General features: G+C 38.5%; 1 protein-coding gene across 1 annotated transcript; it reads left to right on the top strand.

The window, feature by feature from the left end:
• The first annotated feature begins 1,120 nt into the window (after nt 1–1,120).
• LOC148021114 (cysteine-rich receptor-like protein kinase 19) lies at nt 1,121–4,695 on the top strand. The gene is made up of 6 exons (XM_087698961.1): nt 1,121–2,665; nt 2,754–2,893; nt 3,000–3,210; nt 3,380–3,614; nt 3,704–3,854; nt 3,957–4,695. The coding sequence occupies exons 1-6, from the start codon at nt 1,660–1,662 to the stop codon at nt 4,191–4,193; spliced, it is 1,980 nt and encodes a 659-aa protein (XP_087555087.1). The 5' UTR covers nt 1,121–1,659; the 3' UTR covers nt 4,194–4,695.
• Nucleotides 4,696–17,547: the final 12,852 nt, after the last annotated feature.

Here is a 17,547-nt window from a genome sequence, read left to right as displayed (position 1 = left end):
CTCGACCGAACGTGTTAAACTGCCTCGACCCTCAATTTCAAAGGCGAGCCTTGGAATTTCTTGACTCATTTTGGTAACACTTCGTTGTTTTGCCTCGTCTTTGTGTGTGACATGTGTAGAATTCACCTCCTATACATTTTGAAAATAGCCATGCATTTGTGCATGACCTCTAGCTATTATTAGCTACCTCTAACTTTCAAGTCCCAATCTCCAGCTGTAAATAAATGAGCTTCAAAACTAGCCCTTAACAATTATTTCAAATAGATTAGAGAGATTCCATTTGTATGAAATACTTTAGTGCTCACGGTTTAACTTCAAAAACTAGGTCGTCCAATCACAAGTGTTTACCTCATTGAAGGATATCACTAGAGGAGTTATCTTATACATAGAAGGGACGTTAGATACATAGAAAACATAAAGTAAATGCTTTTGCATGTTATCCACACATTTGCATGTTTTCAACCCACAAAAGTCTCCAACTTTTGAAAATTTGGAAAAGTCATAAAGTGCATGGATTCCTACAAACCACCCCACCTCAATTGACCCTCCATATTATATTTGATGTGCAAGTCTTTTCTTACATTATGGCTACCACCATCAAATATCATGTGAAAATACCATGGCTCATTGTAATTCCTCCATGTACTAACTTGAAGCATAACCAAGATTCACTATAAATGATTTGTGAACAAAATCATAAAACAAGCATGAATGTGGGATGCAAAGCACCTCAAAATGAGGCATAAAAAATGAACTTGGACAAAGATGGCAACAAGTACAAAGGCAAGAAGGATCAACTCTTCTGTGACTTCTACAAAAGGACCAGACACACCAAGAAATTCTGCCACGCCAGAAAGAGGTCTCTACAGCATGGTAGATACGGAAGCTACGGAGGTTGAAAGAGGAAAAAGGAACTCATGAAGACATTGATCCTGACTTGTACAAATTGTTACACAAGTGAATTAGGTTCCAAGATTGAGACTTGGACTCATAAACACAATCTTGTGTATTAACAGTGACATGACACTTTACTGGACAGAAAAGAGTACTATCATTCCATTGGAAAAAGAGTGCAAGTACAATGGTTTATACGATTTGAGTGGTGGTACTTTCTCCTTCTGTGCATATGGGATTCTGGTCCTGGGTCCTCACCACTCCTCACGGAGGGACTAAAGTAGGTGTGATTGCAAATATTTCAACTGTACAATTAAAAGAGGTAGAGAATGGGGTTGTGTGTGTGTGTTAGTGTATGTTCAAAATAAAAAAAGGTATGTGTGTGTATGTGAGTGTATTCAAGCTCCTTGTTTTACATAGGCTAATTGGAGCCTTGTGGTTGGAGGTCTCAAAGCACATCTAAACATATATAATAGATTAAATATTAAAGACTAGAGATAGAGATTAGAGATTCTTTGAATTATGGTTTGTCCATGAGACTGGTTCAATGAGATTAGCTCTCCGGTCGTAAAAGGTTTGACTACCCGTGGTAGAAAAGGCACTGGCAAAGTTAGTCGTTTCCACCGATGGTATATATTGCCTTTCCTGTTGCTACATCTTGACTCAAGCCCCTGAGCAACATGAGCATTGCAAGGAAATTGGTCTCACTAAAGTTTTGATCCCTTTGTGTCGACGCTAAAAGAACCTGTCCAGGCTTTCTTCGCTATGGCGGGAAGATACACCCCCGTGGACGGTAGTGTCGAACAAAGAGAACGTGGCGGGGCGGTCTTGGCTATGGCGGGGCACCAGGGCTGGCTTTGGATATTCATGGTGATCATGCTTGTTCTGTACTCCTCTTCGACGCAATTGACTGTCAGAGCGCAGCCGGCCATCACTGCTTTTGGCTATTCCAACTGCAACCCGAACTTATACAACAGCAGCAGCACGTTCGGGACGAGTCTCGACCAAGCCATGGAGACGCTGCGGAACGAGTCCTCGAGGTTTCTCTTCAATTCGACGTCTTCCGATTCTTCCGACGGCGTCGTGTATGCGATGTACCAGTGCAGGGGGGACGTCTCTCTGGCGCAGTGCCAGGAGTGCGTGTCGGCGATAACGCAGTCGAAGGCCACTTACTGCCCGAACAGCAGAGGGATGCGCGTCCTCCTGCAGGGCTGCTATCTGCGCTACGAGAACAACAACTTCCTGGCGAACGCCGACTACACTTACGCGACTCGGAACTGCAGTCAAGGGCAGATGACCAGTGCCGGGACCCTCTACGAAGCCAACCTGGGCGCCGCCCTTAACGCCACCGCCCAGGTCGCCCCCGCCCAGTCGAACCGGTTCTGGGAAGCCAGACAAGGCAGCGGCGACAACGCCGCCTACGCCATCGCGCAGTGCGTGGGCTACCTCTTCGAGTCCCAGTGCCAAGAATGCCTCGCTCAGGTATCCAATTTCTCCAACGTCTGCAATAACTCCCTCGCCGGCCAGGTCTACTTCTACAGCTGCTACTACCTCTACTCCAACACCCCCGTCCTCTTCAACGCCTCATCTACCGCCATCGCCTTGCCCCCCTCTCCCCCGCCACCGACGGACAATACATCCAGCTCCATTCGCGTCGCCGCCGGAAGTGCCGTGGCGGCAGCCCTCGCCCTGTCTGCTGCTGTGGCTGCTGCCCTCTTTCTTCGCCGAAGACGCCAACGCCGAAAACGAAATAGGCAGCGTGCGGCTCAGGGTATGAAGTTGCTCCTGCAGACCTCTGGCTTCTCGCCGCTGTAAGTTGTTGTATTGATGTGTGTTCTTTTATCGAATACGTTGTGCAGACAAGTCCGGCGCGAGTCTGCTGTACCATTTAGAACAATTCGGAGCAAAACAATTTACTATAGAGGAGCTGCAACAGGCAACGAACGACTTCGATCCCAAGAACAAGCTAGGGGAGGGAGGATTCGGTCCTGTTTACAAGGTCTCTCTTTCTCTCTCTGCCCCTCCCCCCCCCGCCCTTCTGTCTCTCTATCTCTCTCTCTCCGTCTGTGTATAGCCCCTCATCTGCCAAGCCTGTACCTGCCCAGGGACGCCTCACTTCCGGTCAAGAGGCCGCCATCAAGCTGCTCGCTTCCGACAGCCAGCAGGGTGTGTCAGAGTTCCTTCGAGAGGTTGACGTCATCAACATGGTCCAACATCGAAATCTCATCCAATTGCTGGGATGCTGCATCGAAGGTTCACGACGCCTCCTTGTCTACGAGTATTGCCCCAATCGGAGCTTAGATTTGTTCTTATTTGGTAAGTTCTTTTCGCATCACTTTATCTCCCGAGTCCCAACACATGGAATAATAATGAACGGTAATAAACGGTTTAATCAATTAGTCTCAGTACGTGGAATGATAACAAGCAGTCGATCAAAAAGTTTGATAAGGCTAACTGAAGTGCAAGCACACTCACGCTGACGCAGACTCAGATGACTCACACACACTTGACTGGAAAACTCGGTTCAACATTATCATGGGTGTAGCTCGGGGACTATCTTACCTCCATGAAGATTGCCACTTTAAGATCGTCCATAGAGACATCAAGGCCAGCAACATCCTTCTAGACAACGATTTTAATCCCAAAATTGGTGATTTTGGCTTGGCGAGATTTTTTTCCATTGATGTCACACATGTCATTACTAAGGTCGCCGGAACCCGGTAAGCAATTACATGCTTTTGTCTTGTTTTGAATTCTAAGATTTTATTCTTCTGTTTAGACAAGCCTAACATAAGTTTCTTATGGGAAGGGGCTATGTGGCACCTGAGTATGCCCTTGGTGGGCAACTGACGGAGAAGGCCGATGTTTATAGCTTCGGTGTAGTTGCATTGGAGATTGTAAGTGGGAGGAGAATTGTAGATCAAAGATTGGCGTTCGAGAAGGAAGATTTGTTGGAATGGGTAAAGGAAATCTTCTATGTACAAATTAAGTTGTGTTATCTATTCAACTGGTTTGTTTGGATTTATGATGTGACCACCCTATTGCTTTTGAATCAAACATAGGCATGGATGTTATTTGAGAAGAGGCAACAAGGCGAACTATTGGATCATAAGGTTGGCAATTTGACGCGAGAGGATGCAGATGAAGTGATTCGTGTGGTGCATGTGGCCCTTTTGTGCATACAAACCTTGCCACATATTCGACCAACCATGTCTCAAGTGTGTCCCATGTTGTTTGGTCAATCAGAAACTTTGGCATTGCCTTCTAAGCCCACCATCCTTGGCTTTGAAAACCTTTGACATTCATCTCATCCTACTGAGAAGATCATATACCACATTGTCATACAACATCCTGTTCAATTTAGAACAAGAGATACTCTAGTGTGGCAACACTTTGCATGACATGATGTCATAGTGTTTAATCCTACGTTCAATGCAACATCCAAATGTGTGTGCTCATTGCTTCAATATTGATTCTTTAAGGAATGGGCAATGCACTTAGGGTGGTTATGCATTGGGTACTTGCGTAACATTCTACGTGTAAGGATCGAAATGGTATGTACTCCTTGTAAAATATACACTTCTCCACCATGAAATACTAATGGGTTCATGATTTGAACCTAATACTTGGGAGAAGCCTTAGGTTTGAGTCTTTGGCAATTTTTATAAGTTTTTGAATCTACATGAAAAGTATAAGTTAGTTCAACAACAAATCTTCACAGTCATGTTGGGTTCATCTTCAGGCATAGCCCTTTCCTTCTATGCCTACAAATTTTGTAACATGCCATTGATTGATATATGCTGTCATAGCAACATTTTTTATCATGGAGAGAATCTACTTGTCTAATGTGTAACTACTTATAATACTACTAACATAAATGATATAGCATCCATTTTACATACATAGGCTTTTCTTAAGCCTTAGGAGATCTCCCTCATTTAAGTTAACCTTTCAAAAGTCTTTGCATTTGTCTTCCTTTATGTAAGAGTATGAGATTCACAAGTGTATCAAGTTACCAAAATAGACATCAACTGATGTTTGTATTACAAATAATTATAACCATGATCAAACATAACTTGGGTTCTTTAGTTATGTACACTCTTACAAGTAAGAACTCTAAATATTCCAATTCTCTAGTTCCAAATATTTAACTAACAGCTATTGAAATTTGAGAAATGTTCCAAAAGCCACGATCCAAACTAAAACCTCTTCTGTCATTTACTTCATAACATGGAATCATGAATCTTAACCACATGAAATAGCACTAAATTTTAACCTTCTTAAATAAGACCACCCCTAAAAGAGATGAGGCAATGCTTTGGGATTCTATAATATACCTATTATGCCTAATAAAAACTAAGTAATAGAAATCCCAATTAGAATATTGAAACAAGTTTTAGAAAAGGCAACTTATCCATCGAACTCTTTGAAGAAATTTAAATGTAACAACTTCAAAATATAAGAGAAGATTAACACTATGTTAAGATAAAAGCATATTAAACATGAGAATATGTAGGAGGCTAAAGGTGTAAGAGTTGAGAGTTATTAATGTGTGATGATTATTTACTTGAAAATTTGAGCACTCTAGAATTTTATGGTAGTGTTATTGGACTTCAACAACTTATTCTAGGGGCCCTCCCATGTTAACAGAATGAAACCACAAGAATTGTAGTCTAAGAGTTGGTAAATTAATTGGATAAGAATAAAGCATTAAAAATATTCATGAGCCACATTCTTTAAGATCTTACATGTTGAAGAAAGAAAAAAGAACATATATAAGTTTAGTTCCTTCTCTATTAGAAAATAACAGTCTTTCTAGCTTGAGGAGCCTTGCTTCCGCCTTCCATCCCATGTAGATATCCCTTTTAGAAAAGAGAGAAGTGCCCTCGAAGTGCCTTGAAACCCATAACTCATATCACCACAAGATTTTTGCCGCAATGGGGAGGGGGTTGTTTTAGAAACACATGGCTAAAGTGATGCCATTGGGCATTGCCAAGTTCATCTTATATGCAATACTTATTGTGATGCCAATTTGATGTTGCCATATAATCCATGCTGATAATACTTATGGATTGCCAACCAACGTAAGTTGTTTTGTGTTTCGTATGTCACATTGAGCATTGCTTATGGGATGCTTTCTTTTTAAATAATCAAATACATTTGTTTGGCTAAAGACATGACAATTAGGACATTTGGTAAAACACCTATTATTTTGGGAGCTTCAACCTCCTTGGCCAACAATCCCCCTTAGTAATTCACTATATGTATACCCTCTATATCACGTGCATTCAAGGCCTATTTATCCATATTTGTGAATTTTCCCTTAATAAAACATAACCATTTTCTATTCAATCTATAAGTAACCCCTTTATATGGGACCCTTCTGTATGTAAAAAAAAGGTGTAAAAATGCTATTTAAAAAATCCCTTATGTTGAACCCACATGCTACATACATATATTTATGACTAACCTCCCCGGGACTATCCCTCACATAGTCATCTTATGCTCCACTCTAAACCAACCATGTGCCCTTTTTTCCTACCCAAGACAGAAAATAACACATGATTAGCTTTGAGTTGTAGTGAACTCACCAAATTGCCTTTTTTGCATTGTAGTTGAAAGCTTGAAGGCTTGAATATGGTTTTGCAATCCAAGTGATACACTCTAAATGAAAATGCCTAAACTCCTTTGCATCCGCATGCAACAAACCACCATTAAGTGAAGAATACATATTAAATGAAGGAGGAGAAAAAGAACTAGAAAGCTTCAACTACATGGATCCCTTACTCTCTCACAAATTCTTCCTTACACAACCTCAAACTCAACCTCTTATCAAGATGGGATGAGGAGAAGAAAAGCAAGAGATGGAGAAGAGCTTCACTATATGTCACTCATGCATGCACTCTCACTCTCCCACACCTTCATTATCAAGCAATGGTTGCAAAAAATGGAAGAATAGAAGCAACATGAGTGGTAGCTCCAAGTTTGCATACACATGAATAGCTTGCTCCTTGGACTTTTAAGCCTTATATACAAAAAAATTAGCATTAAGGATTGGGTTATCGAGGAATTAAGATTTCTACCTTGCATTTATAGTTTCCACCAATTTTTGGGTGCCCTACCCACATTGTGGGCTCATGGCTAGTCCTCCTCTTGATGCATACATCTAAATAAGGTCATTTGGGATCTTCCTTACACAACCTCAAACTCAACCTCTTATCAAGAAGGGATAAGGAGAAGAAAAGCAAGAGATGGGGAAGAGCTTCACTATATCTCACTCATGCATGCACTCTCACTCTCCCGCACCTTCATTATCAAGCAATGGTTGCAAAAAATGGAAGAATAGAAGCAACATGAGTGGTAGCTCCAAGTTTGCATACACATGAATAGCTTCCTCCTTTCACTTTTAAGCCTTATATACACAAAAATTAGCATTAACGATTGGGTTCTCAAGGAATTAGGATATCTACCTTGCATTTATAGTTTCCACTAATTTGTGGGTGCCCTATCCACATTGTGGGCTCATGGCTAGTCCTCCTCTTGATGCATACATCTAAATAAGGTCATTTGGGTGTATTTGAGACTAAAATATAAAACGGATGATTGCAACCCTTACATCCATTACAGGCTGACAAATACATCTATGGGAAACATTACAATGTGCATGGTGTGAGCCTAGGCTTCACAAAATAGTGCAAAAATAACAATGAAGTCCATGAATAAAATTACATACCCAAAACGAAGCTCCAAAAAATAATACATCTTTCAAAAATAAACTCTCATACTTGTTCTTTGGCTTTCTTTGAAATTTCTCTTCCAAGATTGCAATTAACATTATCCCTATCCTAGATAAGTACCAGTCCTATGGCACTCATATCAAAGGTAGCAAACTAGAACTTACACCAAAGATATTGAAAGTTGGGCTGACAAATTATGATGATGAACAATTTTTTTTGTTTGATGAAGAAACTATTACTGCTAGCACGCTAGAGAATGATAATTGGTGGTATGGAGGATGAAAGAGTTGGTAGAAGATGATGTTGTCATGTAGAACTATTGAAGTAGGAATGAAGGATGGAAGGGAGTATACGCCACCAATATCAATGGGTCTTTAGGATGAGTTTTTGGTTGTATCTACAATGAGTTGGGCTTAGCTTAGGATTTGTCTACCTTATAGTGTAGTGTAAAGGACTCATAAAAATGCAATTGCGAGATGGATTGAATTCCAAGTAAGTCCAAAGTAAATTTCCACACTTGAGGATCTAAACAGTGTCAAGTTAGAAGTTCAATGCATCATGTAGTGTGACAAGTTGTCCAAGCACACCCTTGATACCCTATCCTTGATGTGCCATGAGACAATGAAGTGGGAAAGAAGAGCTGAGCTAGCCAATCATGGCCACTCGACATACTTAACATAAGAATCTCTGGGTGTGGTAAATATACATGTGCCTATCTAGGGTGGAGCATTTGCTATCTATCTTTTTTATTATAAAAAATTACATGGTGATCATGATGTAGGTTGCATGATGGATGAAAAAATTCTCTCACTGAGCTTACTAATTGGCATAACTCGATGGAATATTTTGGATAGAAATGATGTGAACAACAAGCAATGCAACTATCAACCATATCTTCAAGTAGCATTGTACAGTAGGATGAAAGAAGTAATGTACAAAGATGGAGGTGTGCCATGGTAACACAATCAATCCTAGCATTAACATTAGAAAAAGTTGGTACTCTATTCATATATAGAGTGGGTGATTGCTACAACAACTTAACCAAAAGTCCAAGGTAGTTGTAGGTAGTGATGAATGAGGGGCCCCAAGAAGTTACTAAATTTCTTGATGAGACAGTTGAAGGATGGATTCAAGTCCCTCACCTAGAATAAGTAAATCTTTTTTGGTGTTGCCACATTCACATTGGGTAGCTGGGGAAAATTATACTACCCATGAGCTTGCTTAATATAGTTTCTACCATACTACCAAGAGAACATACAATAAAGTATATTAGCTTGTTCTTGTGGTGGTGAATAGCAAAACCCAAACCAAGCATGTTCATCTACATTGAGGAGAGCACATCACCAATTTGGTTATAGTTTCCATGCAATTTATGTCTCATTATTATCTTCTATTGTTATTATCTTTGAGTTTGTAATTTTCATTAAGAGCATATCTGCCTTGTTGGTCCAACCATTTCTTTGCTATGATTTTCCCTGCTTTGATGAGTGTATGTACTATCATTAATAGTAAAGCTTTTTTGAATATGGGCTCTTGGTAGAAATCAAAGTCAAAGACTAGAGTTAGCTCAACTCTTTATTTCTCTTGGTTTTTTTGCAATATCTCTTTTCTATCTTCTTCTTGTTCTTTTACTATTTGAAAATCCACTAAATTCTTGGGGATTTCACTACATTTAAAGCCTCTCTATCATGTGCATTCAAGGCCTATTTATAAATGTCATTATTTTTGAAATTTTCCTAAAATAATTCACACTCCTTGTCTATTGAATATGTAAATAACCCTTTCACTCTTATGTGCATAAAAAGTGTAAAAATAATATTTAAAAATCCATTTTGTTGAACCCACATGATATGCTTACAAATTTATGAGTGATCCTCCCAAGAGTGAATGTTTTGGTATCCTTTGAGTAGAAGCCTATAGAATTTGAATCATAAGAGTTTAGCCTTCTTGAGCATTAGGTATCACATCAGTCACTTGTTATGAGCTCTGAGACACTTCTAAGTGTTGTTGAACTGCCTTCTTCTTAAGTAGAGAGGATGATTAGACTTGGATTGCCTTGTTAGTGTAGGTTGTAGAACCTTAGGGTTTGCATTTGTATTATCTTCTGACTCTGAATTGAAATCTTTTGATGTACATGGAGCCTCAAAAGGTAGATCTTCATCTACTTTAACTTGTAACACTTTAGGATTTGGAACAAGGTTTGTGGTCTAGAATTTAGATTATTTAAGATCCAAAACTTCTAAGTGCTCAAGACATTCCATACCCAATTTTATTTAGAGGATAGGAGCATATATGAGTAAGCTTCTAGCCTTGGAAGATTTGAAGGTCAATGGAGATTTGATCTATCATTTGACTATTAGTATTATAGTGGACTCATCTCCATAGTTGTGTACACTCTTATATTCAATTGATGCATCTTTATCATTACTTAGTCAAATAGCAATTGATGGAGTCTTGTCTATTTCCAAGTTGAGCTATTTAGTAGTTCCTAAAAAATGAGTGGATTAGTTTCATACTTATTTTTGAAACAAGAGTTCCAACATGTAATGATCTTACAAAGACCTAAGTTATTCATGGTGGCGAGATACCCTCTTAGCTTAGGTGGTGGCTAGGAGCTAGGATTCATCTTTAATATGGCATAGAGAGCACTTCTTGATGAGATGTAAACATATATGCAATAACCTCTTGAGTGCTCTTCTCATTCATATTGTCAAAATCACTCCACCATAGATTAAAGCTCCATAAAGGAGATTTAAAAAGAAACAAATAAAGCATGAAAAAAGTAAGATAGATCATGATAGAAAATTCGGCACAACCTCCCCCCTTGCAATGAAATGGCTCTTCTCATACATATATTTAGTGATTTGATTGATCTTTTACCCAAAGATAGTCATTATTCTACAAAAATAAAGTAAGCTTTTTGTGTGCTGCATTATGTTGAGATTCTTGATCCTTTTTATAAGATGAACAATCCTACTCTAAATTTAAATAGTTATCCAATTCTAATAGAACTTTATCTTACAATAAATATCAATCAATAATATAGCCAAAACTATAAAATTGAATATATCCATCAATGCACCATGAATAGATGAAAAATTTAGATGACATCAATAAATATAAGTAAATAATCTAGAATTGGCTAATACTCAGCCCAACATCCTAAACATATTGTCACTTGTCTCTACACATCAACCAACTATAATAACAAATAAATTTAGTGTGAGAATCATTATTATAAATAGATCATTTTCTATTAGATGACTAAAAATATACAGTATCAAACATCTCCTATCACTAATAATAAATAGTCAAAGGATACTCCAAAGGAAATTGACTAATCAAAGAGTGTTGCAAAAAGAAATCTTTACACATATAAATGCTTAGAATGATAGAATCACCCACTAGTAGAAATCACCCATGTAGACATAAGTAATCTCATGCTTTAAAAAAGGACAGACATCTCCATCAACTTCTCATCCACCTACCTAATAAACACCTCACATTAAGAAAAATTTGGACTTTAAAATGGTCCTTTTAGGGAGTTTGACTTGCTATTTCTCCTAAAGAATGGGGCCATGATGAAATTTTTTCTAACAAACTCAAAAATTTTCAGACCTTGGATAATTAGAATGCACTCATTGAGTTCTTTCTATTGATTTATAGAAGGCACTAAAATTCCTCATTGTTCAAAAGATTCCAAATTGATGTGACCCCTTGATGTGACATCAATCCTCAATGGAGTTTGTTTGCAAAAATTTTAGAGTGGCCCCATTTTTAAGGAGACAGAGTGTGCCAACCATCCTAAAAGGCCCATTTTTGAATCTAAATTTCTCATAATGCTAAAGAAATCTTACAAGGACTAATAGACATCTCCTTTTTCTATGTACACATGCGAATTCTCTCATTGTAGCTTTAATGGGATGCATAAAGTATGTGAAATATGTTAATTTGGAAAGCAAGCAAGGTATGCATTTCCACTTAAAAAGCATGTATGAAAGAAGCCACTTGAATTGATACATTCTAATATTATATTTCCTTCATTGATGATCATACTCGCAAAGTATAGGTTTAGTATATGTGTGAGAAAAGCAAGTTGATCACTCACTTTAAAAGATTTAATGCTTGGTTGAAGAGACAAGGTTGCATATTGAATACCTAAGCTCCGATGGAGGGGGAGCATATCTCTCCAATGAGTTTTTTGAGTTTTTGCAAAAAAATGGAATACAAAGTAATATACATGTAGATATACTTTGCAACAAAATGGAGTTGCTAAGTAGAAAAACATGCATATTGCAAAAGTGGCTCTGCATTGATGTTAGAAACAAACTTGTCTTATTACTATTGGGCTAAAGCAATTGCTACTACTGTATATATTATGAACATGACACCCATTGTAGTTGTACATAATATGACACTAAAAGAGAAGTTTAAATGCAGAAAGCCAAATCTGTCCCATCTAAAAGTGGGATATATCGCTTATATACATATTCTTAATGAGTTTCACAAGATTTGGATCCCAAAGCAAAAAAATATGTATTTGTGGGATATTCTCTTGAGCAGAAGGGATATAGATGTTATAACCCTATTACATGTAAGCTGAGAGTTAGCAAGGATGTTGTTTTTGATGAAATGAGTAGTTGGTATAGTATTATTCAAAATGCACTTAGGATTGATGAGAATGAGAGTGCAAATATGTAGAAAATAGGTCAAGAGTCATAAACATTGAGTGGACCACCACAAGAGTCTCCTAGTCATGGTTCTTTTGATAAAGCTTAGAGTGGTAGATTGAGGTCATATGTAACTCCACCAAGTACATCACAAATGTTAGGAAAAGGTAAAGAGAAAGTTAGGGACTTACCTATTATGACAGATGTATCATCCGGTTTCTCTCACGTTGGTGTTGATTTAGATGGCTCCAAACAGAGCTTGGATGAGGAGTTTGGGATTCCATAAAACACCTAGTGTGTGAAAGGCACAAGAGGATGCTAAAGCACTTGGTAGTGATCCAAGCCCACGCAGGTCAAGTAGAGTCAGAAATCTAGTGTAGTGATTACCATATGATAGCTATGCAACTCATCACTATGCATACATGGCTAAGGTTGTATAGGATGTGTAACCCACTTCTTTTGAGGATGCAATGGGTAATGAATATTGGGATCATGCTATGGATAAAAAGATGGCTACACTTAAGGATAATGACACATGGAAGTTTCTGCCTTTACTTGAAGGCAAGAAAGTTATTGGTTGCAAATGGGTTTACAAGGTTAAGCATAAGTCAAATGGATCTATTGAGTGCTATAAGGCAAGAATGGTTACCAAAGGATATATGCAGACTCATGGTATTGATTATGAGAAAACTTTTGCCCACTAGCTAAAATAGCCACTGTAAGGGCTGTCATAGCAATGGCTGCATCAAAAAGTTAGAACATACATGGATGTTAAGAATGCCTTCTTTTAGGGGAGTTTCAAGAGGAAGTTTATGTGGAGTAGCCACTTAGTTATGTGGATGAAAGTCATCGATATTATATATGTAAGCTTCATAAGGCCTTGTATGGGTTGAAGCAAGCATCCAAGGCATGGCATGACAGGATTGTAGAACACCTTGTTAGCATTGGATTTTACAAAGCATAGGCTAGTCACTCACTCTATGTATGTGAGAGTGATGCAAGTATTGTGGTCATTACTATATATGTCTATCATTTGATCATTGTGGGTGATAGTGAGACAAAAATTGACAATGTGAAGGGTCTCCTCAAAACTAGACTTGAGACAAAGGATTTGGGAGAACTGTGTTATTTTCTTAGCATAGAGATATTCAAAATTCAAGAGGATATATGGTTGTCAAAGAGATAGTATGCATTGGATATAATAAAGATGTATGGTATGGTTGATTGTAAGCATAGTTCTATATTTTTGGATCTTAATGCTAAGCTTAATGCACATGAGGATGACTTGATTGAGGATGTTACTATGTATCACAAGATTGTGTATATCCTTATCTATTTGACAATCACTAGGCCAAACATAAACTACATAGTTGGTTTGGAGAGTTAGTTTACATAGCTTCCATTGAAGCCACATTTGGATGTAGTATAGCATACATTACATTATGTCAAGTCCACATTAGATTATACCTTATTCTATGGTACAACATAAATTTGGACTTGCATGGTTAAACAGATATCCAGATTGGGCTAGTAGTATTTCAAATAGGTCTACCAATGGTTTTCTACCTGCGGTTTTATGTTTTCCTTTGGCAGTGCTACTATTACTTGGAGTAGTAAGAAATAACTGATAGTTGCCTTGTCCAGTAGAGACGCACAAGAAGACTATCATGTATTGTGACAATCTTGTTAGAAGATAGGCATAGGAACCCACTGAAGCAAGGGTGCATAAGAGCAAATGGGTGTGAACAGCCTTAGGGGCAGGGAAAACCCTAACCCTAGCTTGGCAGAGGCTATATAAATAGCCTATGGGTCACTATCAAAAGTGGGAGAGTGTACCCAAGTTGTACTTGTAAGCAACATAGTAAACAAGATGTTGTTCTTGTACTTTTATCTCTCTCCTTCCTCTTGTGCACACATTCCAATGCTGCAACTCTGATTTCTCACATGCTACCAGAGCCTCCTCTAATCCCTTCAACTTCCTATATCCTTAGCCTCACTAAGTGCACAAGATTGTCCATCATCTTCATCTTTTACCTTTGCCTCCATAGCCAAACCAGACCCACCTTTGATGGAGGACTCGAGGAGAATGAAGGAAGAGGTTTCAGCTCATGGTTCCTTCTGAGGAACTCTTCAACAACTCAGGGCGACTCAACCTGGCACAACAAAGGCTGAGATTAGTTGACATGGTGGACGAAATTGCAGAAATCACAGATCTAGCGCAAGTTTTGCAAGCGACCTGATTCGAGCTGAAGTTCGTCTCGTACAGGGCATAATAATGGCGGATACCTTAGGGATATTGTAGCCCCTATAGAGGACTATACTCACCTAAGAGGGTTTGTACTGATTCATCTCCTACAGCCTGCAATGGTCAAAACCCTAATTGTGGGTCTCTGGCAGCCATAGCTAGGAGCTTCAAGCTTCATCCATTTTCAAAAATTTTCAATGTTTAGTCATCAACAATGATTTTAATCACTGAGTTAGCTCTTCCAGAGTGATTTATGAACCTGGGAACTTCGTTTTAGTGGTTTCTCTACTCGAAGGTCATCATGAAGACCGACATTTATCATCTCTAGCAACATGAGCTACAGATGAGTGCTTGTAAGCACTAAGGCACATTGCCTAATCATCATTGCTAATAATAATTATATAATCTAAATGTTTTTCATCAAGAAAATAAAACAACTAAGTACCCTGCATCAAGTTGTAAGGCTATGTGTACAACTATAAACACATAGACCATCATACACTAGAAGTGTATTGCATATCTTGAGCGCTTTTTTCTTTAGTATATTGGTCAATGAAATTAGAGGGATGAGTGTCATAGTACTCTTCTCACAATCATCAGCAACAAGCATTGAAATCATAGACCATCCTTGTCCTACACAAGGGTCATCAACTAAATCATACCACAAAGAGGAGCCCGAAGTCCAGTCTAAGTTCAACTCATTGAAGCCTAAAAAGACAATTAAACCTCGAAAGAAGCTTGCCCCTAAGAAAGGACCACCAAAGTCATATTTTGAAATATCACATATGTATGATTTTCAACCCTTCTCCTCATTACAACTTTGAATTGCTTCCGCATTTAGTGGCAAACTTGTAAGGGACTAGACATTGCCCTTGTTCTAACAAGTGGTAATACCTTCCCAATGGCCACAACATATGCTGATGTCCATCCTCAAATTAGAAAATTTGATGGCAAATATTTCCACCAATGGTAGGTCCTTATCAAGTATAAAATGATGGAGAGAGGGTACTGGCCTCTCATTCAAGGCACTAGAACTGTTAACTCTGCAAATCTAGTTGATATAGAGGATGACCAACATGCCCAGACAATCATTATGTTACACTTAGATGAGTCATTGATTCATCATGTTGATCAACTAAATATTGCTAAAGAAAAATGGGATGAGCTTGAAAAGCTCTATGGAGCCACTGGTAAAAATACTAAAATCTTCCTTAAAATTGAATTCTTTAGCTTGGAATATTGATCAGGAGAATACTTGGGAAAATTCATCTCTCACATGAAGGGACTTATGGCACAACTTGCCTCAATACAAGCTCCAATACATGAAGAAGATGCTATAGCTATTCTCCTAAAAGCTGTAAAATAGATGTTTCCTACTCTTGTGAACAGTCTTACCAACATTCTAGATCCTACATTGGCAAGTACCATCCAATCATGTTTGGATAAAGAAAAGAGGAACCACAAAGAAAGCAGCAACAATCAGACATCTTCAACTTCCCATGATCAAGTATTGGTACATACAGCTCTCACTAGATGTTCTTTCTGTAAGAAAAAAGGACATCTTGTAAACAACTGTTAGAAGAAGTATCCCAAGAAAATGAAATGTAACAAATGTAAGAAGACATGACATATCACTAGTAAATGCCCCAACACTCCTGATGTACCCAAAGAACTGGTGGCCAATTATGCCTCCAATTCATTTGAAGATCAACTTGTTTGAATCTTTAAACCATCTATGTAAAAACATTCTTGTAGCCCGGTTTATAAAGGCATCCCGGTTGTTTAAATGGGGGGGACATCTTACATGCCTTGTAATCCAATGCCACCCTGGAATTTGGGCGGGTGTTAGAAGATAGGCATAGGAACCCACTGTAAGAAAGGGTGCATAAGGGCAGATGGGTGTGAACAATCTTAGGGGTAGGGAAAACCCTAACCCTAGCTTGGCAAAGACTATATAAAAAGTCTATGGGTCACTATCAAAAGAGTGGGAGAGTGTACCCAAGTTGTGCTTGTAAGAAACTTAGTAAACAAGATGTTATTCTTGTACTTTCAGCTCTCTCATTCCTCTTGTGCACACATTCCAATGCTGCAACTATGATTTCTCACAAATCTTGGTTGCATTCAATTGGTTAGGAACCTAGTGTATCACACATGGATCAAACACATAGAGGTCCATTACCATTTCATTTGGGAGCGAGTTTTGGTAAGTGATATTGACTTGGTTTATGTTAGTATAGAAGATCAAGCTGTGATATTTTCACCAAGGCCTTGGGAGCTAAGAAGCTTCAATGGTTTAGGACTATGCTTGGAGTTCATAAACTCATGTTGAGCTTGAGGGGGAGTGTTAAGATGTTGAGCTCTATCCACTACTTGCCTTGGTGATATGGCAAGATATTATTCATTAGCATGTTAGGTGATCAACATGAGGATACACCAGTGATTCTCTAGTTGGACTACACCCACGTAATCCACATCCTTGGTTATGGCACATTCATTGTGCCACCTCTTCTTTTCTTAGAAGGTTTGCACTAAATGACCATGTGTACATATGTTGTGTTACTTTCATATTTATATTTTATCATGTTGTAGACTTAGCTCTTTTGTGTGGAAGAAGAAGAAAGAAGAAGAAGATTTCAACCCTATCTTTTTTTGTGTGCTCAAGTCTCCATTACTTTTTTTTGTGTGCTCTTGGTTTCTTTACATCTCTTCCCTCTTGTCTGCTTTCAGAAATGATCAAATATGAGGATGCTATCCCATCTTCATTAATTCCATCACAAGGTTAAAAGGAAGAAAGAGGAGAGTTAGTATCCATGGACCAAATGTCAACAATGGACTGGAAATTGGCAATAAGAGTACAAAGAAAAGAGCCAAGTGCAATGAAATGAAACTAAAGAGTGAAGGAATATCTATGCTCCAAGGATAAGTAACCATATCTAGTGAAGAGAGTATCATTATTGCACCCCACATAAAGAAGATTGCAACAACCAAGTGGAAAAATATG

This window comes from Lygodium microphyllum, chromosome 18 (genome assembly GCF_053477565.2).
Source record: "Lygodium microphyllum isolate KBCC chromosome 18, Lygodium_microphyllum_v1.1.10, whole genome shotgun sequence".
Classification (NCBI taxonomy): Eukaryota; Viridiplantae; Streptophyta; class Polypodiopsida; order Schizaeales; family Lygodiaceae; genus Lygodium; species Lygodium microphyllum.
The sequence above is the reverse complement of the archived record's forward strand: the minus strand, read 5'-3'. Positions and strand labels throughout refer to the sequence as shown.

Bases quoted from the DNA above. Each gene is read 5' to 3' on its own strand.
- LOC148021114 (XM_087698961.1), top strand. From the start codon at position 1,660: ATGGCGGGAAGATACACCCCCGTGGACGGTAGTGTCGAACAAAGAGAA. The intron at 2,666-2,753 runs GTATGAAGTTGC...TACGTTGTGCAG, and splicing joins TAGGCAGCGTGCGGCTCAGG to ACAAGTCCGGCGCGAGTCTG. The intron at 3,211-3,379 runs GTAAGTTCTTTT...ACGCTGACGCAG, and splicing joins CTTAGATTTGTTCTTATTTG to ACTCAGATGACTCACACACA.